The sequence below is a fragment of the Colobus angolensis genome, unplaced genomic scaffold (genome assembly GCF_000951035.1).
Source record: "Colobus angolensis palliatus isolate OR3802 unplaced genomic scaffold, Cang.pa_1.0 Scaffold394, whole genome shotgun sequence".
NCBI classification, from domain to species: domain Eukaryota; kingdom Metazoa; phylum Chordata; class Mammalia; order Primates; family Cercopithecidae; genus Colobus; species Colobus angolensis.
The window spans coordinates 139,425-164,342 of NW_012117310.1; the positions used below are offsets into that span (position 1 = coordinate 139,425).

Here is a 24,918-nt window from a genome sequence, read left to right on the forward strand (position 1 = left end):
GGCCTCCCAAAGTGCTGGGATTACAGGCGTGAGCCACCGAGCCTGGCCGCATGTTTTATTTTCTAAATGTGCATTTTTATGTGACTTTGCTGTAACCTGGAAAACCCCGTAACTTTCAAACTACAGACAATAGTTCTAACTAGGATCACAAGGCAACCAATAGACACCTGGGGAGTGAACATTGTGAATTTATTTTGCTGTAGAGTTAAAAATAAATCTATCACAATCATCCGATCATCCATCCATCCATCCATCCATCCATCCATCCATCCATCCATCCAGTCTCATCCTTTAAGCTGACTAGTTGGCCACTAACCAAATGTATAGCAATTTTTTTTTAAGTATTAAAATACAATTCAATGTGGAGTAAGGATGAGTTACTATAGATGAAGAATTAAAGGAGAAAGATAAAAAATGTAGCTCTTACCCATTTTGTAGAATGCTTCTGTGGGCCAGTGTGGGCAGTTATTAAACCCAGGTAACAGTGACAGATGATATTTAAACTCTCTGGCTCTTTGTCGACCATTTGCCCTATGACTCTCTTTACTGAGTTTATATTTCCTAGGTATTTCATTTTTGAATAAAAGACATGCACCTCTTAATAATATGACAGAGAATTGGCCAACCTTTCTAATACAGGAGAGATTCTAAATCAAAGCTATTAAATAAATGTGTGATTTGCTTCTTGACCACTCTAAAATATCATTGCTGCTCTATCATAGTAATACACAAAACATTCCAGAAAAAAATATGGCCAGTAGGTCAAACAACAGCAATGGCAGAAACCCGCAGAGTAGAAAAATCAAAGGCGATGGAGTCAGGCAGACATGAGGTTTTGGCTCTGTCATTTAATTGTTGTATGCCCACAGGCAAGTTATTCACCCTCCTTGTGGAAGGCTTATAGTTCATTATCTGTAAGCTCTGGAGAAAAGTCTTCAGAATAGGGGTTTAAGCAGATAATGCACACGAAGGTGCCCCCAACCCCCAACTGCCAAGGCAAGGGCCTGTCACATGACAAACGGTAACTCCCTTTGCTTGTTTTCTTCTCCCTAGGTTATGGAGGATGGTGAGCCTGGCTGACGCATACATGATTACTCCTCAAAGATTTTAAATAAACAACTAGGATGTGACCTCTAAAGAAGGTTAATCCCGACTTCTGGCCTTCCACTGAGAAATCTTTCCTCTTCAAAAACAGACTTGTCATTATACCCACTCACAGTACTCTACACTTCTTCACAACATTTATCCCAGCTCTGGTTAATTAACTAATTGTGCAGATAGTGAATCTTTACTAGGATTTAAGTCACCCCTCGAGAAGTGGGCCTGGCATACAGTAGTCACTCCATAAGTTATTTGTAGACTGAATGGAGCACTTGTTATAGGGTTTCCAACATGTGACATATTACTGCTGGTGACATGTGAGATGATTTAGGGGATAAACATGCATGAACTTCCTTAATAATTTTAATGGTTATATATTTATTCTAATGTGTATCAGACAAATAAATAACTGGTCAAATCTCTGATTTTTCTATACAGCCATGACCCTCATAATAACGTTTTGGTCAACAATGAATGAACCACATACGTGAGGGTGGTCCTAAAAGATTATAATGAAGCTGAATGATTCCTGTCTCCTAGTGACATCATAGCCATCTTAACGTTATTGTAGTGCAGTGCATTACTCACCTCACATGTTTGTGGTAATGCTAGTATAAACAAACCTATTGCGCTGCCAGTCATATTAAAGTATAGCACATATACTTATAAACAGTACATAATGTTTGCTAATACAAGACTATGTTACTGGTTTATGTATTTACTATATTATACTTTTATCATTATTTTAGAGTGTACTACTACTTATAAAAAGAGAGTTAACTGTACAACAGTCTCAGCCAGGCCCTTCATGAGGTATCCTAGAAGAAGGCATTGTTATCATAGGGGATGACAGTTCCATGCATGTTATTGCCCCTGAAGACCTCCCAGTGGGACAAGAAGTAGAGGGGCAAGATAGTGATATTGACCATCCTGATTCTGTGTAGGTCTGGGCTAATCTGTATGTTTCTCAGTTTTTAACAAAAGAGTTTAAAAAGTAAAAAAATAAAAAATTTAAAAATAAAAAAGCTCATAGAATGATATAAAGAAAATATTTTGTATAGATGTATAATGTGTTTGTGTTTCTTTATTTTTTGTTTATTTATTTTTTTAGACACAGGGTTATGTAGGCTAGGGTGTAGTGGCATGATCCTAGCTCACTGTAATCTTGAACTCCTGGGTTCCAGTGGTCCTCCCACCTCAGCCTCCTGAGTAGTTAGTACTACAGATGTATGCTACCATGCTCAGCTAATTATTTATTTTTTTTGTAGAGATGGGGGTCTCACAATGCTGCCCTGGTTGGTCTTGAACTTCTAAACTCAAGTGATCCCCCTGCCTTGGTTTCCCAAAGTGTTGGGTTACAGTGAGCCATTGCATCTGGCTTGCTTGTGTTTTAAGATGTGTGTTATTATAAAAGGATCAAAAAGTTAAAAAATTTATTTATTTATTTATTTTTTTTTTGAGACAGGGTCTTCTTCTGTTGCCCAGGCTGGAGTGCAGTGGTGTGATTTTGGCTCACTGCAACCTCTGCTTCTTTCGGGCTCAAGCGATCCTCCCAACTCAAGTCTTCCAAGTAACTGGAACTACAGGCACGCACCAACATGTCCAGTTAATTTTTGTCTTTTTTGTAAAGACAGGGTTTCGCCATGTTACCCAGGCTGGTCTCAAACTCCTGAGCTCACGCAATCCATCTGCTTCAGCCTCCCAAAGTGCTGGGATTACAGGCGTGAGCTACTGCACCCGGCCAAAAACTTTAAAAAGTTTATAAAGTAAAAATGTTACAGTAAGCCAAGGTTAAGTTATTATTGAAGAAAGAAAAATATTTTTAGATAAATTTAGTGTAGCCTAAGTGTATAGTGTTTATAAAGTCTACAGTAGTGTACAGTAATGTCCTATGCCTTCAATTAACTCACCACTCACTCACTGACTCACTCAGAGCAACTTCCAGTCCTGCAAGCCTTATTCATGATAAGCATTCTATATAGGTATATCATTTTTTATCTTTTATACCATATTTCTGCTGTATCTTTTCTATGTTTAGATACATAAATACTTACCATTGTGTTACAACTGCCTATGGCAGTCCGTACAATAATATGTCATACAGATTGGCAGCCTAAGATCAATAAGCTATACCATATAACCTAGGTGTGTAGTAGGCTGTATCATCTAGGTTTGTGTAAGTACACCCTACAACGTTCGCAAAATAACAAAACTGCCTAACAATGAATTTCTCAGAACATCACCCTGTCGCTAAGCAACACATGACTGTACTTTTGTTTAGGATGAGGCTAAATAAAAAAGTAAACTGATAAGAGAGTAGTAAAAAAAACCTAAGTAAATAATAGTACCAGTCTCTTAAGAATATGGCAAAAACAATTAAGGTGAGAAAGAAAGGACAAAATTAGGTAATTACTGCCTTAGCATCAAGTGGGTACCCAGAGTTTAGAAGTTCAAGACCAACCAAGGCAGCATAGTGAGACTCCCATCTCTACAAAAAATTAAAAATGCTAGGATTCCCTGATTTCGGATTAGCCTAAAGCAATGAATGAGTCTGCTTTAAGAGCCCATGGCTTGGGAAGTCTCAACTGGGTCAATACTGAATCAGGAGTCAAGTCAGAACCAGGTCAAGCTGGTGATGGACCCCAGAACTCATCTGTCATAAGTAAGAAGCATGACACATGGATATCTGGGGGGTATCATAGGAAATACCAAGGACACAGGGTACCCACCCTAGAAGGGATGGTGTGATTGGCCTGGATTCACTCTCCTTTCAGCCTTAAAGGCACATGGACCTGGTTTCTGATACTGCTTCCTCCTTCAAGTAATTATTTCTCAACTTACTATTTTTGTGCAAGGCTTCTGGAGAAAGGGTACTTTCTTATGTGCACATCTGAAGTGCCAAAGGATCTCTACCCAATGTCTCACTTTTCCAGCAAACTGAAGCAGACTGTTGCCACTATCATCAAAGGAGCTCTCTCCTGAGCCTCCAATATTTGAGTCAAACTTCTCAGTCCCAATGCTGAGATGGAGAGGTAAGTATCCCTCTAGTCTTGGATTGGAACACAGAATGAATTTTCCCATAGAAGAAAAAATTTTGATGAATTAGCACAATGGGTGTTTTGTGTATGTTCCAGGTCGTAGAGGATTCTGCAAACTAGGCTTGGAATCCAATGACCACTTATCACTTCAGTGGAAAATGCTTTTAACGCTTTAAAATAAAATTTGTTCCACAAATGGAGATTGCCTATACTTAAACATACAGCAAATTCCTTAGTAGTGGATACTTAATTCTACATATCTCAAGTTTTATCTTTCTTTTAACATCTTAAAAAAATTGACTTTTATCATCCATCATGACTAGTTTCCAAGTCTGTAATTGTTGAAGGACTCTGTCTTTACGGTTGAGACTATACTAGACACATGAAGATAATTTCAATAAGCATTTCTCTAATCAACTCTTGGCAGTACCGAGTTATTCCTGGGATGAAGGAGAATGACTGTCTTAACTCCTACTCTGCTCTATTGACAGTAAATTATTCTTGGTTCTAACCATAAGCCTTTAACCTGATGTCTTCCACACTTGTTGGATGAAAATAATTGCTGAAGGTACTTTTAAAAATAAGAATTCCTGGCCCCAGCCCAGTAATGAATCAGAATCTCAAGGGAGAGGCCTGGGAGCCAGACTTTTAAAGACTGCCCATCCCTGGTGATACTGTCATCCAACCCAGGGGTTCTTATCCTGGAGGTTGTATTAGGATCGGAGAACTTGTTAAAATGCAGGTTGCTGGATCCCAGCCCAAGAACTACTGAACCAGTAGGTCTGGGGTGGAGCTTGAGAATTTGCATTTCCAGCGAGGTGCCTGGTGATACTGAGGTTCCCGGTCCAGGGACCACACTTTCAAAATCACTAATTGAGCCTGTTTGGCAAACACTGCAGCTGAATTCAATATTACTTTTTCCCTCCTCTCCTTGGGAAAAAAGCAATGCTGGAATAGAACTTGCAAGACTTCCTTTGGACTCATATCTTTGCTACTTCTTAGCTGCCTAATGTTAGACAAATAAATGTACCATTCCATCTCAGTTTGCTCTTATTGGTAGGACTAAGAAAGGTAGCATAAAGGAAGAGGTTTGACGCTATACTTGGCACATGGTACGGCTGTATTAAACATCTGTTTACTCTGATCTCCTTGCCATGATCTCCCATCTTATGAGCCACAGATGAATTTGCTGAGTACTAGCAATAGTTCCAAAAATCTGTTACATGCATAAAACTTTGTTTGGTTAAAACCAACCAAACAACAAGCAAGCAATGGTTGACCAGTTCTTTTCCTTGTGAGCTACCATGGAGCTACATTTTAAAGATACAATGGGAATATACTATTTCCTAACTCACCTAACTCATTTTTCCCCATGGAAATAAAAATAGAAAAGAAAAAGAGATTAGATTTTGATTAGGTTCTCTGTTTAATTTAGACTAGGCTGAACTTAGTTCCCAGGTATGGATTATTTTCCTGGCAGATATTTATTATATTGTTTGGCTATTTCTTGTGACCTGAAAATCAAACAATCGAATCACATGCTCTCTCAGAGGGAAGTTGGAGGGCATCTAGCCTATGCACCAACTCTATAAATGCTGCTGAAACATCACCAATGTGTGGAGGTCCAGCCTCTTCTTAGACACACAATGAGAACTCACTATTTTCACAAACCCCAATCCACTCTTCAGATAACTGTCTAATCATTAGATTTTTACCCCTTTTAACAAAAATCTTTCTGTTTGTAATTTCTGTATCCTTAGTCCTGTTTCTGTCCTCTATAGTGCCTGAATATGTCTAATCTCTCCTGTACATGGCAGCATTTAAAGTGCCCTGAAGTTGCACTGACATCCCCATTGCTTATTCTTTTTCAGCCTAAATACTGTTTTTTTTTCAACTACTCTCACAATCAAAATTCCATTAAAAAAGTTTTCATATACTTAACAGTCTTGGTTCTCCTCCTATGGATAAAGTCCACTTTGAGGATATTTCTTCACTAAAAAAATGCCAAAATATGTGTTATTTTCACCATGTCCTATCATCACCAATAAAACAATGGAAATTATAAGAACAGTGGGGTGTTCCTTCCCAGGCAGAGTTTCCAGAAGCTGCAAGCTACAGTCATATAACACAACACTGTAAGCACTGAGAAGACAAACTTTTAGGACAGGCTTGCAAGTGGTAGCCTACGGCAGATGGATCTGGCCATCATGACCCCTAATGACAGAAATGCCATGCTGCCACTTAAATTCACAAAGATCCACAGTCTCTTTTCAAGGAAAGCAGAGTGAAACAAAATGTATTTCTTACTTTCTACGAAACATTTCTGCAAATATGCAGCCAACACTCCATAGATCCACGGGGGTGGCGTAGCTGGACTGGAGCAAGACTTCGGGAGCTCTGTACCACAGTGTGACGACCTGCAATGGCAAGCGGATCCGAGTGTTACTGACGAAGGTGGTTGTGGGCTTAGACTCCTCAGTAAACCTGGTGGTTCAATGACAAGATGTAGTTCAGAAAGAATTGCTATAAATCATATAAGGATGCTGTGATAGAAGAAATAAGTAAATAGGACTCATCAATGACGGGCCAGGAAATTACATCATCCTCACCAACTGGGTTCCCAACCTCCAACTCTATGTCTAACTAGGATGGCATAATAACATGAGTTTCAGAAAGCAAAGATCAAAAAAAATTTTTTTAAACTTAGAAACTTTTTTTTTTTCCCCCTTAAGGGGCCTTTAAAAAAATAATGCACGGAAAACAGGTGATGGCAACAATTACAGCTCAATCCCCAGGTCAGCATTATTGGTAAATTGGAAGATGATAGAGTGGTGTAATGGATTTTGGACTTTGGAGACTCAGAAACGGGGAGGGTAGAGAAAGGGGTGAAGGAGAAAAAACTACATACTGGGTAAAATGTACACTACTTGGGTGATGGGGGCACTAAAATCTCAGACTTCATCACTATACAATTCAGCCACATAACCCAAAACCACTTGTACCCCACAAGCTGTATACACACACACACACACACACACACACACACACACACACACACACGAAGATGGTGCCAGGGCTGCTGGATATAACTGCAGTCCCAGACAATGTCACACAGAGCAGAACTGCCAGCTGAGTCCGGTCAACTGACAAGATTATGAGTGATAATAAAATGACCCCTCTAAGTCTTTAGGAGATTATATGGCAACATCAAATTGGAAAAATATTCTTGAGAGGTTCCCCCTCTATATCTCATCTAACATATTTTGCTTTGAATTCACATATGGGTCAAGTTTTGTTTAAGTAATACTGGTTGATATCTAATGGAGGGATGGCTGTGATATAATAGAAATAAAAAACAAAACACAAAACTGACAATACCGAAACAATGTTACTCAAGTTATCATTTGGCCCCAACATATCTTTCTATCAATGCCACCTCCCACAGTACATCAATGCATCACCTCCCATAGAACTTCCATAGCCTTTATATCCTAGTCACATCTATACTGCACCACTGGTTCTTAACCCTGCCTGTTCATCAAAATCCCCATGGGGTTTTAGAAAAACTTAGGTGTATAGGTCTTATCTTGTGCCACTGAATTAGACTTTCTGTGGGCTGAACTTTCGGGTTGGAGTTTCCCTCTTTCCTTCCTTCCTCCTCCTTCTTCTTTTTTTTTTTTTTTCTTTTTGAGACAGAGTCTTGCTCTGTTGCCCAGGCTGGAGTGCAGTGGCACGATCTTGGTTCACTGCAACCTCCGCCTCCTAGGTTCAAGCAATTCTCCTGCCTCAGCCTCCTGAGTAGCTGGGACTACAGGCGCACGCCGCCACACCCAGCTAATTTTTTTTTGTATTTTAGTAGAGATGGGGTTTCACCATGTTGCCCAGGCTGGTCTTGAACTCCTGAGCTCAGGCAATCTGCCTGCCTCAGCCTCCCAAAGTGCTAAACTTACAGGCATGAGCCACTGTGCCTAGTCCTTTCTTATTTTTTTTTTAAGTTCTTCAAGTAACACTCACCTTTGGCTATGTTTGAATACCACTAGATTACACAAGCATATTCTACCGCTCTTGTCTCCATGCTTTTGTTTATATAATTTTCCTAGCCTGGGCAACTCTTTTTTCTCCTCTCCACATGTGTAGATTTCACCTATCCTACAAGGCCTAGCCTAGATGCCAGCACCACCCTGAACTTGCTGCTATCTGAAAATCATACCTTGTAACATAGCTCATAATATGGTTTGTTCCTGAGGACATGGCCCTGCCTTAATCTATGTTTATATCTGTAAATGCCTATCACAGTACTGTAAACACAACAATAAGGGTTTAACACCTATTAAATCAATCCTTTTAAGGCAGTCATTGCTAGAAAGATAACTGGGCAAAATTCAAAGACCAGTCATTCCCAAAAGAGAAGGTATTGTTTTTGCTAAGAAACGAGTGTCCAATACTGGGGTCTAGTTTTAGTTACATGACTTGTTTCTGCATTATTAATATTTCTAGCTGGAGGAACACTTCTTTGCTTCCCTGACACACTGTAAACAAAACTGCAGGTGCAAACTGTCCATAAGGTTCCACTTGAGTGGCTGACAGAAATACACAGATATCATGAGGGCACACACTTATCTTTCTACCTCAATTCAAAATAAAGTCTAGCAGGAAGAAAAGTTGAATCTGAATACAGCCTTATTGTAAGCTGTTCTAAGGAAAATATTCTTTCTTTCTTTTTTCTTTTCAGACAGGGTCTTGCTCTGTTGCCGAGATGGGAATGCAATGGTGCGATCTTGGCTCACTGCAACCTCCGCCTCCCGGGCTTAAGCGAGTCTCGTGTCTCAGCCTCCCAGGTAGCTAGGACTACAGGCACATGCCACCACACTTGGCTAATATTTTTGTATTTTTTGTAGAGATGGGGTTTCACCATGTTGGCCAGGCTGGTCACAAACTCCTGACCTCAGGTGATCTGCCCACCTCGGCCTCCCAGAATGCTGGGATTATAGGTGTGAGCCAATGTGCTCAGCAAGAAACTGGTTTCTGATTGATTACCCATCCTAAGAAACTTTAGTAAGGCTGTCTTCATTTTCAATACTTTAGTCAGTTACACCTATTATGATAAATAAATGTATAGACGGTCAAAATAATACTAACAATATTGATATGTTGGGGAAATTCCCTCTATTCCTTTTAAAATTTAGTTACCACTCAAAATGTAGAATGAATTTTTATCAAATGCTTTTTAAAATGTCTATTAATAATGACCATATGATCATTTGCCTTTATTTTATTAAAGACATACTAGTTACATTAACAGATTTCCCAATATAGTAGCATCCTTGACTTCTTGGAATAAATCATTTCTGATTGTGTATTATTCTTTTAAGACACTCTGAAATTCTATTTGCTGATATCTACTTAGCATATTGACATATTCATAAATGAGGCTGATCTGTAGTTTTTTGGTGTTAATTTTTCATGTTTTGTTATCAGGGATATTCAAGCTTCCAATTTTTACTATATTCTGGAATAGTACAAATAACAGAATAATCATCAGTTCTTACGAGGGTCAATCTCGCTCATAGAGCTGTCTGGATCTTTGCTAGCAGTGTGTCTTAACGGTCTTTTGAATTTCTTCTTGGTAATTAGTCTGCTCAGCTTTCAACCTCTTTAGAAGCCAATTTTGGTAATGAAAAAAGATTTTCCTACAAACATTCTTAATCTAGATTTAAAAATGTATTGACTTAAATTTGAACACAGTAATTCTTATAATTATTTTAATTTCATCTGTTTCCCTGGTTTACTGATTTTCTCTTTCTTAAAGTTGTAAATTTTTGTTTTCTCTTTATATCTGTTAGGTTTATCAAAAGTTTAGCCATATCATTTATTTAAAAAAACTGATACAATTTTATTTCCATTTTGGAAGGATTATTGTTTTATTTTATATTTTGTTGATTTCTATTTTTATGTTTTAAAATTTTCTCCTCCTAATTTCTTGTTGTTTTTGGGCTTTTTTTTTTTGAGTTAAAATTTAGCTCATTTCTTTTCAATTTTAATTAATAATAAAATGCTAACTATATATTTGTAGATAAACTTTTCTCACTTTTGCTCATCTTTAAATACCATGTAATTTATCTTTAATTTAGAAGTGTTTTAAAATGTCCATATGGTCAGGTTATTTATGGCTATCTTTTAATGGTTGAATTTCTACTTTTATTAAATTACAATGAGAGACTATAATCTGTACAATTTCTACTTGTTAGGATTTATTATTGTTTTCTTTACAATGATGTATATACTTGGTTTTTGTTCTGGGAGTGAAATGCAAGTACTCTCTTTTAAGTGTAAAGTTCTTTATTGATAACAATTTGTCTTATATAAATCCTTACTCAATTTATGGTAACAAAAATATTATTAAAATACCAAAAATTGAGATTATGGTAGACATGACATAAAATAAATACATAATTCATAGTAATTCAGTCACAAAATAAGATGGAAAAAGAAGTCCATTCATACTAGTAACAAAAAAATGTAACACACTGAGGAATTACAAGAAATTTACAAGATCCCTATTAAGAAAATGATATACTATTGTTGAAGGACATAAAGTAAAAATAAATAAATGGTGATACAGACATGGCTAAGATGGGAAAAGGCCACATTATAAAGATAAGAGTCATCCCTGCATTAACATAAAAATTTAGGACAGTCCAATGATTTTGGGGAGAAATTTAACTTTGACAATAAAGAGCCTTTGTTAGGATAATGCTTAAGAAGAGGCAAAATAGTTTGAGAAATAGGAATAAGGGGCATTTTCTCTTTGACACCAAAATATACTCTAAGGCATGTTAAGTAGCAAGTAAAATCATAGGTGCTAAAAGATCAAGAAAACAGAATGTCCAGAAAGAGACTGATATATTTATGGGGCTTAAAATCCTTATAGGTGGCCAAATTTCAGTTTAGTGGGGAAAAAAAATACTTCGACAATTGAAAGCAAGCCAGGTGAGGTGGCCGGTGCCTTTAGACCCATCTATTCAGGAGGCTGCGATGAGATCACTTGAGCCTAGGAGTCTGAGTCCAGCCTGGGCAACATAGGGACACCCCTGTCTCTAAAAAAAAAATTTTTTTTTGAAATTGGAAGCAAGACAAGTGGCCATTAATTTGGAAGACAATAAGTCTGACCTCTTTATGTAGATAAAATTTCTTTTAAAATTTCATATGGATAAAATATAAAAAAAAATTCATGGAACACTAAATGTATGAAGTAGAACTAGAAAAATGTACTAAAAGAAAACAACAGAGGACCTTGGGATGTGAAGAACTTTTTCACCATGATGGGAAATCTAGAAACCTTAGATGAAGAGTCACAGATCCAGCTATTTAAAACTGAAACCCTCTTCAGCAAAAAACACTATATATGAAGGCTGGGAGAAAACACATACAAAGTCAAACAATAACTATTCATATTCCATAAAGCACTTGCACAAATCAGTAAGAAATAAAACCATACAACAGAAAAACAGATGAAAGATATAAAAAGGCAATTCACAAAGAAAAAACTATCAAAGATAACCTCGTTAAAGAAAGGTGGAAAGAAGGCTGGGTGTGGTGGCTCACGCCTGTAATTATAGCACTTTGGGAGGCCAATGTGGGTGGATCACGAGGTCTGGAGATCGAGACCATCCTGGCTAATACAGTGAAACCCTGTCTCTACTAAAAATACAAAAATTAGCCTGGCTTGGTGGCGGGCGTCTGCAGTCCCAGCTACACGGGAGGCTGAGGCAGAAGAATGGCGTGAACCTGGGAGACGGAACTTGTAGTGAGTCGAGATTGCACCACTGCATTCCAGCCTGGGTGACAGAGTGAGACTCCGTCTCAAAAGAAAAAAAAAAAAAAAGGAAGGAAAGAAAAGGAAGAAAGGAAAGAAACAGAAAGAAACCCATTATAATAAAGAGGTATCATTTTTTTGCCTGATTTGCAGGAATGAACAGAATGGCACTGTTCAGGGTTGGCCATCATATCGAAAAACTAACTGCAATTTGGGCTGGTCTTGGTGGCTCATGCCTGTAATTCCAGCGCCTTGGGAGGCCAAGGCGAGAGAACTGCTTGAGTCGAGGAGTTGGAGATCAGCCTGGGCAACATAGTAAAACCTTGTCTCTACAAAAAAAAAATTAAAAAATTAGCCAAGTGCGGTGGTGCATGCCTGAAGTTCCAGCTACTCAATATTGACATGGGAGGATTGCTTGAGCCTGGGAGGTCGAGAGCCATGATCATGCCACTATACTCCAACTGGGGTAACAGAGCGAGACTCTGTCTCAACTAAGTAAACAAACTAACAAACAAAAACACAAACAACAAACCCTAAACCCCTGCAAATTGACACAGCCTTTTTAGAAGACAAAATGACAGTATCTATAAAATTAATAGTGTACACATACCCCCCCCAGAGTTATACTTATGGAAATTTATCTTATAATTATTCAGTCATCAAAAAGAATAAGATAGTTCCCATCTTGTTCATTCCTGTTCACATAGAAAAGATGTCCATCATACAGTAAGTTAATAAATAAGTTTCGGAACTGTGTGAAATACATTCCAATTTCTGTTAAAAGGTTTTGTGTGGGTAGATTATATGTCTATGAAAAATGAAAATAGAAAAATGCCTGTAAGGACACACAGACATCAAACTTTAAATGGGTAATTGCCACAAAAACATGGCAGCATGGAGGGTGGAAGGTGGAAAGGAAAAGAGATGCTGGATGGTTATTTCAGGGGCATGAGTTAGTCAGTTGCTGTCAGTAAGCACTTGTTACGGCTGGGAAAATTGAATTTCAGAGAGGCTGAGTAATCTGGGCAGAGTCATTAGCTGAGATTTGGAAGAACTGGGATTCTTACCGGGACCATCTGATTTCAACTCTGTGCCCCCTTCTGCAATTTGTAACATAGCATCTTCAACTCAGCCCTCCAAACATCCACAAAATAAGGAGCAAAGATACAGGTTGTAATTAAAAAACCAACGGGAAACAATTTTAAATTTACTTTGAAATATCTTAATGTAAAAATTTATAACAGCTTACAAATCTCAAAAGCTCAGCTGTCCTTTAGGATTAAATGATTTCCCTAAAAATTGTTTAAGAAAAAGGGTTTCTGGCCAGGCGCGGTGGCTCGTGCCTGTAATCCCAGCACTTTGGGAGGCCGAGGCGGGCAGACCATAAGGTCAGGCGATTGAGACCATTCTGGCTAACATGGTGAAACCCCGTTTCTACTAAAAATATAAAATGACTAGCCGGGCCTGGTGGCCGGCGCTTGTAGTCCCAGCTACTGGGGAGCCTGAGGCAGGAGAATGGCGTAAACCTGGGAGGTGGTGCTTGCAGTGAGCTGAGATCGTGCCACTGCACTCCAGTCTGGGTGACAGAGACTCTGTCTCAAAAAAGAAAAGAAAAAAGAAAAGTGTTTCTATTACTTTCCAGTGCTCTATACGATATAATATCTACTCATCACTTCACATTTAATAACTTCAATGAAAGCTAAAATTTATATATCTCATTTTTATTTGTAAGATTTTGCTTTAGTCTGTGTAAATCATTGTAACAAAGTGAGACAGAAATTAGACTAAGTTTATGCTGACACTCTATTTTAAACCATCAACATCTGTCTAAAGAGACATCATTTTTGGTTCAATCTTTGAGGAATTCAATTTCAAAAGAAGTATGAATTGTTCAAGACTAGTTAATTTCTAGTTAATTCTCTAATAAAACAACCCCATCAATGACCCGGGCCTACATTTAAAAATAACAAACTACTGGGCTGGACGTGGTGGCTCATGCCTGTAATCCCAGCACTTTGGGAGGCTGAGGCAGGCGGATCACTTGAGGTCAGGAGTTCAAGACCAGCTTGGGAAGCATGGCGAAACCGTCTCTACTAAAAATAAAAAAAAATTAGCTGGGTGTGGTGGCACACACCTGTAATCCCTGCTAATAGGGAGGCTGAGGCAGGAGAATTGCTTGAACTTGGAGGTGGAGGTTGCAGTGAGATCACACCCCTTTAGTCTGGGTGAAAAGCAAGACTCTGTCTCAAAAAAAAAGGAAAACAAACTACTATATTTTGCAATAGATATAAAAGAATAGCATTTTCTAATAGTCGTTTCCTGGTTTATATAATATTATTCTATATATCAAGAGAGCATCCCCAGTTCTAATTTGTTAATTTACTTGGCTGTTCTATAATCTCTGAACCAGAGTCTTTCGATTCTTACATTAAGTCATTGTAATTTTAATTATCTCAAATTATGACAACTTCTGTAATTTCACAGGATTTAAAATATCTACAGCAACTAAATCTGGATCCAAGTTTTTGAGAACAAATTGCAACAAATTTTCCTGACAGTAAAATATAAATTCCCTTTGCTTAGATATTATTACACTTCTGTGCCTCTAAAAACTTCTGATGGAAGATTGCCGAACTTAAAACCAGTTTAACTCATGCATGAGCAGAAGCTTTTTATTTGAAAGCTTTATAAAGAATCAATAATACCAATATACTTGTTCCAAGGTTTTAGTGCATGAAAGTTCTCAAGAATATAATCAATTCTACCAGAAGTTCACTATGTTTAATAACTCTAAATATCCTTAAAAACAAAATGTAATGGTAAATTTAAATTTTAAAACATGTTGAGGAAAACAATGAGTGCAATATATAAAGATCAATATTTAGAAATCCATAACAAAAGTCGCCACTAATGGTAACAATGCAGTCGTCCAGTAAGCAAAGACAATAGGAATTATGGACAGAGTTTGGTGATTGGAGCCAGCTGGAACCAAAGCAAATACGATGTTTATTACAATCATTACACGTATTAACAACCTCTAGAGGTGCTGAATGGATGTGGCAACAGGACAGGGAGCGGAAGGCAGGGGGGAGTTCAAGGATATTTACACAAGTGGATGTATGTGTTTAAACTTCTTTGATCTCTATTCACATTTTTTTGAACCAGTTCAATAATAGTATAAGAAAAAGTATGGCCAAGGCCAACTCTGACTTAAAATACATTTCAGAGTAAACTGCTCTCACTTGATGTTATATTTAACAATCTTTTATCATGTAACCTTTCACCAAGGTCTTGAAAAAACTAGATGTTATCTGATTCATCCTCATTATATGGCCACAATGGCAGAAAAGCATGGTATGAACACTGTGCTGGATGTCTTCTTTTTGTTGCTCCAGATAGTCTCTGCCCTAGAAGTGGACCTATATGTGCCATATGCCTCCAGCTTCTTATTGGCTTTGGCCAATGGGAAGACTCAGCAGGAATTCAGAGAGAAGGAGAAGCATGAGGTCAGGATCCTCAACTCTTTGATTTTCCTCCCAGCAAAGCTGTCTAGAGCTTTGTGATTGCCATCACAAAGTCAATGTCCATCTCAGGAAGCCTGCTCTACTTGTTTTCTTCCCCCTGGCTACCAGTAACTGCTCCCCCTCTTCTTCTCGGGCCTGGGAATGGTAACAACCTGACTGTGAGTAAGACTCAGGTCACAGCACCATCCCCTGAGTTCCCCTAAACCTACATCTCTGCAAATCATGCCTGTGTCAAGAAATCCTCCTTGAGATACTTGAGTTTGAGTGTGCCATGTATTTCCTGTGGGGACCCTGGCTGATACATCCTGTTTATAGATGGAGAAACTAGCATGGGTGGCAACTTCTCCAAGCTTCAGTTTTCTTATCTGTTAAAGAAGATGTTTGGACTGGGTAATCTATAAGGTGTCCTCTATTAACATTTTAAGACTCCCTAAATGATATGGCAATAGCAATGAAGATTTAAAAAACATATATACTTTACAGACCCAAGAACGTTATCTTTAAATATTCTTGTTGTCCTTTGGTTTAGTAATTACTTATGGAGTGTTCCAGTGTGGTGACATTCTCTTTCTCAGGCCCACTTCACCAACATGTCTCAAATGCAAACATAGATAATGGTTTATAAGGAATATAAATGTAATCTTTGAAATATCTCTGAATCTTTATTTTGTCAAAGTGAAGGTTTTCTAAACTTCTGTTTATTTGCATCAGAGCAATACAAAACTCTCTAATACATATGTTTTTCTCCCTATAGAAAACTAGTTTGGTTTTGTGAAGTGAAAATGAAAACTAGTGATAATTTCACTGACTTTTCATAGGGTTGCAAAAGTTACTTTTTTTTTTTTTGAGATGGAGTCTTGCTCTGTAGCCCAGGCTAGAGTGCAGTGGCGCGATCTCGGCTCACTGCAACCTCTGTCTCCCAGGTTCAGGTGATTCTCCTGCCTCAGCTTTCCCAGTAGTTGGGATTACAGGCGTGCACCACTATGCCCAGCTAATTTTTTGTATTTTTAGAGACAGGGTTTCGCCACGTTGCCCAGACTGGTCTCGAACTCCTGACCTCAAGTGATCTGCCTGCCTTGGCCTCCTAAAGTGCTGGGATTATAGCGTGAGCCATCGCGCCCTGCCATAATTTAGTTCTTTAAAATTATATATTTAAATTAAGAATATTATAAAGAACTAGAATTCTAATTCTGCCAAGAACAGTCTTCTCATTATAACCCCTTAACTGGTTATGGAAACTATTAAGAGTTAAATACTGGCTGGGTGTGGTGGCTCACACCTGTAATCCCAGCACTTTGGGAGGCTGAGGAGGGCGGATCACCTGAAGTCGGCAGTTCGAGACCAGCCTGACCAACATGGTGAAACCCCATCTCTGCTAAAAATACAAAATTAGTCGGGCATGGCAGTGCATGCCTGTAATCCCAGCTACTCAGGAGGCTGAGGCAGGAGAATTGCTGGAACTCAGTAGGTGGAGGTTGCGGTGAGCCAAGATCACACCATTGCACTCCAGCCTGGGCAACAAGAGTGAAACTCCATCTCAAAACAAAACATTAAATACCCATAAAATAATAATAGAGTCATCTCAAATTCACCCATTTGCAATCTAAGAGCTAGAAGGAGATGTTTTGACATATGACAAAAAAAATGTCTGAGGTCAATACAAAGATGAGAGTCTCAGAGCATGGAGTGCTGTGCCAATAACTTTGCCCTCACCTCTGCTCTGATGCATCCATTACCAGCAGGAGGGCTGTATTTCCTCACATCTAGAGCTGCCTTGGCTCACATGGGGCCACTGGCTCCCTTTAGATATGTGGATGTCCCATCACCTGCTATTGCTGGTGTGGTTCTCTGATTCTGTCTCTGGGATTCTCTTTCTCTGAGTCTCTGCAGGTCCAAATCCTACCCATCTTTCGAGCCTCGTTCACATACTGCCTCCTCCACAAAGCCTTTCCTGATCTCCCAGCTGGAAGTAATGGCTCTTCTCTGAGCCTCCACTGCACTTCTATAGTACTTGACCCTTTCTATCTTGCATTATAACTCTTCCATTTCTTGGCCACAATGCACTTATAGTGTCATGAATGGAAGGTGCTCAGTAATTATCTGATAGCTGGATACATGAATGAACCACAGGAAACTCCCAGTGACAGTTTGGATAGAGACAATCCCCTAGACTGGAGAATATGAGGACAATACTGTCCCATAATAACTTAATACCTTTGAGTAATCATGTATTTCTAACAAAGGAAATGGTCCTCTGGAGGGAGGAGCTGACCCTGATTAGATTCAGAGAATGTGTAAGAAAACGCACAGGGCAATGAAAGGCACAGGGAAAATGAGCTGAATGGGTGTTCCCTCCAAGTAGAGACGAAAGGCATCTTGGGGGAAGAGAGCCACTCAGTAAACAGTGCGGCTGTGTACTTGTGTCAGGGGAGGGATAAAAATGACTAACTGAAGGGCCAGCAAAGGTAGAATTCAGGGATCCAGGTTTCTGACCTTTTGTGATAGCAGTGGCACTTGCCATTTCTTACTGAGTCATATACCTCTCCCCCATTTTATCTATGTCTAAGCAGATCTACCTAAAAAAGGCCTAGACAGCAAGTTTAGGTCAAAGTAAGCTTCCAGTCAATTCATCATGTGAATGTCTACTCTATGAGGTACCATGTTAGTCCTGGACAGCGTGGTCACAAATTAGGAAAGCAATGAGTCAAATGACTCGGCTGAAGTACAACTGGGTTGGAAGGAGGGGTGGTGTCTGTGTAGCAATTTAAGTGCAGAATGCTACGGTCCTGTCCTAGCGCCTTTGTCTCTTTTAAATTATTGCTTAATCTAAGGTGACATCCTCAGGCAGTCACTTTTCTTATATGAAGCACAATCCTTGGGGAGCACTCCATGTGCCTGTCCCCACCCCTGCTCCAATCCATGCTGTACTCAGAACTCTGCAGTCTCTGTCCCACAAATCCAACTGTCTCCTGGACATCACCACATAGTGCTGCTACCAGTATCTCCAATTCAAAATGCATGCATTGTCTTTCCTCTAAAACTTGCTTTTCCTATATTCCCTCTCTCTGCAAGCAAAATCACCACCTACCCAGTTTCCCTACTTCTCTTGATTTTCAATGAAGCCACCATCAGATTCTGACAATTCCATCGAGAGAATGTCCTCTCCTGGATGGTCCAAATAGCTTCCTCTGTGATCTTTTCCTGCCAACATGCCCCCTGCCACTCTGTCTTCTCTACTGCATCTGAAGCTGTGCTCACCACTGTTCTGCTTAAAATTCTTCATCCATTCTCCGGAGATTTCAGGGTCAAGCTCAACTCTAGTTTACCTCCAACGCTCTCATAATCTGGTTCCCATCCACTCTCTGGCTTCATTGTCTGCTCCCCCTTCAGAAGAAAGCTTTCTTTAACTTGTCAGAGACCTTGAGGTTCTTCAAACATGTGTGCTATGTCATGCCTCATGTGGTCTTCCCTTAGGCCCTTCTCTGGAATGCTCTCTTCACAATCCCATTCTTAATTCCTGTGAACCTTGCCCTGCCTAGTCCTCCCCAAGCATAAATGATTTCAGTGCTTACCATACTGCATCTCAATCACTGTATCCTTATGGTCTACTAGGCTCAAAGCCAGTCCTTTGAGGGTAGAGAGTATTTCTAAGTGGACTTTTAATCCCAGTCCCTCGCAGAGCGTTGTATAAAGCAAGCATAAAATAAACATATGTTCCAACAAATGTATGGGTAGCCAGAAGACAGAAGTATGGAGAGTTATAGGGTAAGGAGGGGTAACACAGGGCAGGACAGGGTGTTTTTATTACAGTATAAATTTTACAGGACATAGTTGTGTCCCCATGTCCACACCAGGCATTCTGAAAGTCCACCAACATGATCTGTAGTCAACAGATGACTTTTTAATAAAGTGCAAGGACCATTTTATTTTTGTAAAATGAAGTTTTAAAATGCCTGAAGGGCCCATGTTTTCCTTCAGGCTGCACTGTTTAAATTTCCTCCTGAACTCGTGAAACTTAAAATAGTTACCACTTATTAAACGTCTATTATGTTTCAAGTAACAAACTCATTCTCTTTGTAGAAGTACAGTATAGTGTAGTTTTGATTTTAACACTAAACAATCACACATTTGATCTCTCTGCCTTCACCATAGAAACCAAGCAAATATTTGTAGACATTCCTTCAACCTTCACAGATAAGTAGAAATGAAAATTATTCTGAACACAGGATATGGCAGGCTGCAGGACTCATTGTTTCCTCTTAAAAGTTGTTTTAACTCTTAAGGAAATCTATTTGCTTTGAGAGGCCACATAATTACTCAGATTTGTAAAAGAATTTAAAAATTGGGTTTTTTCCCCCTTGCTATGAGAGGCCACATAATTACTCAGATTTGTAAAAGAATTTAAAAATTGGTTTTTTTCCCCCCTGCTATGGAAACAGTCAAATGCCTCTAAGGTCCATGCCTTCTTTTTCATTGGTTACTATGCTCCTTTTGACACAGGCTGCAAGCAAACCTACTAAATGAGTACTAGCAGGTTATATGGTTAGTGCGAGTGATGAAGGAAATGGAAGCATAGTTTCAACATCCAAGTTCAAGCACACACATTCTTTAACATTTTAAAATTCCATGAGCACTGCCTTCCTTAAATGGGGAGGATTTGCAGATTGTCAGGTGGAAGCAGTCATGAAGGTATAGCTCATTCAACTCATTCTGCAGTACGCTCTCCTCAAACACCCCCATCTAAAATGGGTCATCGAGATGCATGCAGGAAAATAAAACCAGCCACAACATTTCCCAGTAATCCAGGCTACCAGAAATGAATTTAAAGTCTACAGAGGACTGTGGGGGGTCCCACTATATTTTGTGCTTTAAGCTATTAAAGGAAAGACATAAAGAAAATATGCTTCTGTAGATTAGGGTGTTTCATGCTGTTCATTTAGCAAGATTAAAACTGCGAACAGAAAAGGAGGACACACCTGAGAGAAGGACTTAGATTGCAGCGTTAGGAATTTGGGTGAGACAGAAGGAAGTATTTTCTGACAATAAGAACTGTTAAGTATCAGAATGGATTACTGTGGGGCCCTGTAATATTTTCTCTTCTCTAAAACTTTTCATTTTTATTTTGAGTGTAAATAAGTAGGGGGCTACAGAAGGAGAGAAAGGAAATACTTGTAAAGCACAGAAGATGTAATGTACTGTGCTGAATTAACTTCATCTGTTCTCTTATGTAATCTTCAGTTTAATGGTGTGAGGCGAGTATCAATGACTCTATTTTTATAGATAAGGAAGCTGAGACTCACAGCAGTTAAGAGCCAATGGCAGAACCAGGATCTGAAGCAGGTCTTATTGAACTCAGGTTCATTCTCCTCACTGTGGAGTCTAAATGACCTTAGTTCTTTTCTGTTTTGGTCTTAAGCCTAATTATAATAAAAAAGTTTGTATTTCCAGAACAGTCAACATTTCCATAGTAATGCAGTTTACCAGAAAAGCTGACAAAAACAAAAGAAGTTGTTTTTCTAAGACAAAGGGTCCCCAAGGGATTTCACCAAGATGACTGCCAGTTGAGGGGTCAGGGTCATGGATGTGCAAATGACTGGGTCCTGGATGGAGGGTAGGGAAGGTTTGCCTACCCACAATGTTCTGCACAGGAGCCAGAAGTCGGACACTGTGTGCACAGGCATGTTTCTGCTGTCCCCTAGAACATCCCTTCTCTCGAGACCAAGTATCACTCTTCCTCCCTAACATTTTCTCCTTTTGTATTCTGTCTCTGCAAATGAGATCACCATCTCACCAGTTCCCCATGTCAGACTCTTCCTCAAAATCACCCCTCACCCATTTATGCAGATGTAGTGTAAAAAGGGCACCTTCTTGTTTACAAAAGAACAAAATCCACAGAAGACTAGAGCTGTGGAAATAGGAGAGAAGGAAGATACACAATTTGGGGAACCTAAATACTATCACCCACAATTTTCTAACACAGTCACTAAGCAACACTAAAAAAAATCACCTTACTTGGCATAAGAATTCTTTGGGTTTGAACACAGTGCAATTGTATGGACTCGATGACATCATCTAGATTTTACCATCTGATTTCAAAGTTGCTAAAAAAAGAAAGGTCTAATATGTAATATGTGTCCTAGCCCTTTATTTAATTTCCTCTTTCTTTAATAACACAGTTTTCTGTACATAGTGAATTTTAAATGTCTTCAAAATTTAAAATTCCTTTCATATTTTTTCTATGAGCAGAGATGAAAGAAAGGATCACTGAAAGGGAATATAGTTCTGCAGATGAAATAATTACAGAATATATAAATTCATTTGCTCTTAATGGGCCACAATGCTCTTCTTAAAATTGTCTCAGTTTCTAGGAAGAACCACACTAACACCAAGGACTTAGAGTATTTCTAGGTATATCCGCTGTCAGGAGAGATACATGTGTGAACATAAAAACCAGCGGAAGGCTTCTCACCTAGACTCAGGGACTCATGCTGCACGCGTGTTGGGGGCAGTGTGGTTGCTGCATGCAAACACTACTTGAAAGGAAAAGTAACCCTCTGAGTTTGAGCAAAGCTTGGCTTCTAACTTAGAACTAATTCAAAGAAATATTACCTTTCCATTTATAAACATTTCAAAGAATGTTACTGCTTTCTAGAAACCTGTGGCAGGTAGCTTCTTTTATCCCGGAAACTGTTAGGGTTTTGAAAATGGCTTAAGAAATATTCAACAAAAATTATAGGATACCACACCTAAAAGAAGGATAGCTTCTTTTATCCTGGAAACTGTTAGGGTTTTGAAAATGGCTTAAGAAATACTCAACAAAAATTATAGGATACCATCATCTTGCACCAAACTCCTGCATTAGGCCCCAACAGACTGGATTAAAAGTTAAAATGGAGTCACTCATGCTCATCAAACCAAAACTGGGTAAATCAGGAGAGACAGAGAAGTCAAAAGAGAAAGACAGCCTAATTTCCCAAACAGGCCAGTTTCTATCTTAAATCAGCATGATAACGAAGTTCCCTCTGTTTTAATCTTTACAACATAGTAATTTGAAGTAACCTGATGTTAACCAGTTATCTACTGTTCTGTCCCCCTGTCCTTTACATGGAAGTAACTTTGAAATGACTAAGCTGCTTTCTGTTCTTTTGTTTCTGCTTTCTTCTGCCCCTTTTCTGTCTATAAAGCCAGTCTCCTTTGTTTGACTCATCGGAACACTTATTCTATTTTACAGAATGTGGCGTTGTCCATTTCTAGAATTGCAATAAAGTCAACTGAGATCTTTAAATTAAATTTGTTGTAATCACAGTAATCACAGAAGTGATTACAATGATATCTAAGACAAATATGTAGTACCTTTTAGTAACTGAAAAGTACTTTTTTCTCATTTATGTATTTATTTATTTTTGTACATAAGTAAGTTCTTTAGTGGTGATTTCTGATTTTGGTGCACCCATCACTTGAGTAGTGTACACTGTACCGTCTGTAGTCTTTTATCTCTCACCCCCCTCCCGCACTTTCCCCAAGTCCTCAAAGTCCATTGTGTCATTCTTATGCTTTTGCATCTTCATAGCTTAGCTCCCACTTATGAGTGAGAACATACCATGTTTGGTTTAACATTCCTGAGTTACTTCACTTAGAATAATGGTCTCCAATTCCATCCAGGTTGCTGCAAATGCCATTATTTTGTTCTTTTTATGGCTGAGTAGTATTTCATGGTGTGTATATATATATGTACCACATTTTCTTTATCCACTTCTTGACTCATGGGCATCTGGGTTGGTTCCATATTTTTGCAATTGTGAATTGTGCTGCTATAACATGCATGTGCAAGTATCTTTTTCATACAACTTATTTTCCTTTGGGTAGATACCCAGGAGTGGGATTGCTGGATCTAATGATAGATCTACTTTTAGTTCTTTAAGGAATCTCCACACTGTTTTCTATAGTGGTGCGCTAGTTTACATTTCCACCAACAATGTAAAAGTGTTCCCTTTTCACCAAATCTGTGCCAACATCTATTATTTTTTGATTATGGCCATTCTTGCAGGAGTAAGGCAGTATTGCATTGTGATTTTGACTTGCATTTCCCTGATAATTAGTAATGTTGGACATTTTTTCATATATCTTTTGGCCAATTTGTATATCTTCTTTGGAGAATTGTCTATTCATGTCCTTAGCCCACTTTTTCTTTCTTTTTTTAAATTTATTTATTATACTTTAAGTTCTAGGGTACATGTGCATAATGTGCAGGTTTGTTACGTATGTATACTTGTGCCATGTTGGTGTGCTGCACCCATCAACTCGTCAGCACCCATCAATTCATCATGTATATCAGGTATAACTCCCAATGCAATCCCTCCCCCCTCTCCCCTCCCCATGATAGGCCCCGATGTGTGATGTTCCCCTTCCCGAGTCCAAGTGATCTCACTGTTCAGTTCCCACCTATGAGTGAGAACATGCGGTGTTTGGTTTTCTGTTCTTGTGATAGTTTGCTAAGAATGATGGTTTCCAGCTGCATCCATGTCCCTACAAAGGACGCAAACTCATCCTTTTTTTATGGCTGCATAATATTCCATGGTGTATATGTGCGGAGACCCTATCTTATACCAACACTTATTCTGGTTTTTTGGTCACCCCGAAGTTTATATCCTTATCTTACCTGGCTTTGGAATAATCTCTCATGTTGTAACATACTATTCTGGAAAAAAAGAACCGTTCGGGTACATGGGTATAGTCTGAGCTATGATATCAATTGGCTTCTTAGGCTTTATTGTATGAGCCCATCATATGTTTACAGTTGGTATAGACGTAGATACACGAGCCTATTTCACTTCCGCCACCATGATCATTGCAATTCCAACCGGTTTGGATTTTCTTAATCCAGTCTGTCACAGATGGACATTTGGGTTGATTCCAAGTCTTTGCTATTGTGAATAGTGCCGCAATAAACATACGTGTGCATGTGTCTTTATAGCAGCATGATTTATAATCCTTTGTAGCCCACTTTTTCAAAGGAATGTTTGTGTTTTTTCTTGCTGATTTTGTTTGAGTTCCTTGTAGATTCTGGATATTAGTCCTTTGTTGGAAGTATAGATTGTGAAAAGTACTTTTAAATCACTATTGAAGATACTTAAAAGAGAACTCTGACATATGGTGAAAATAGAAGCAGGGCCTCGTGATACCCTCTGTGAAAGCCTTCCAGAATATTCTGAGAGAGGAAGCAGATTCCTACCCCACACTCTTGCAGTACACCTCTCTTACAGCCCTTGCTGACTTGTGGTGTGACCAGAAGAATCTGCTTCCATCTCTGTTACCCCCACAAAATTGAATGCTACAATGGCAGGGACTGGGGCTTAGTAGCTAATCTTTGAATCCCCAATGCTTACTGCAATATCTGACACACGGCAAGCATTCAATGACTATTTGTTAAATGTATGAC

At 38.9% G+C, this 24,918-nt stretch overlaps 1 protein-coding gene across 3 annotated transcripts in view; it reads right to left on the minus strand.

Annotated features, from left to right (window-relative positions):
- The window catches only part of CDK6 (cyclin-dependent kinase 6), a 233,349-nt gene that overhangs the window by 58,910 nt on the left and 149,521 nt on the right, over window positions 1–24,918 (minus strand). For all 3 annotated transcript variants that reach the window (XM_011955055.1, XM_011955056.1, XM_011955054.1), the window contains exon 5: window positions 6,447–6,556. In XM_011955055.1, the coding sequence (XP_011810445.1) occupies window positions 6,447–6,556 (110 nt within the window). The remainder of the gene's footprint in view (window positions 1–6,446; window positions 6,557–24,918) is intronic.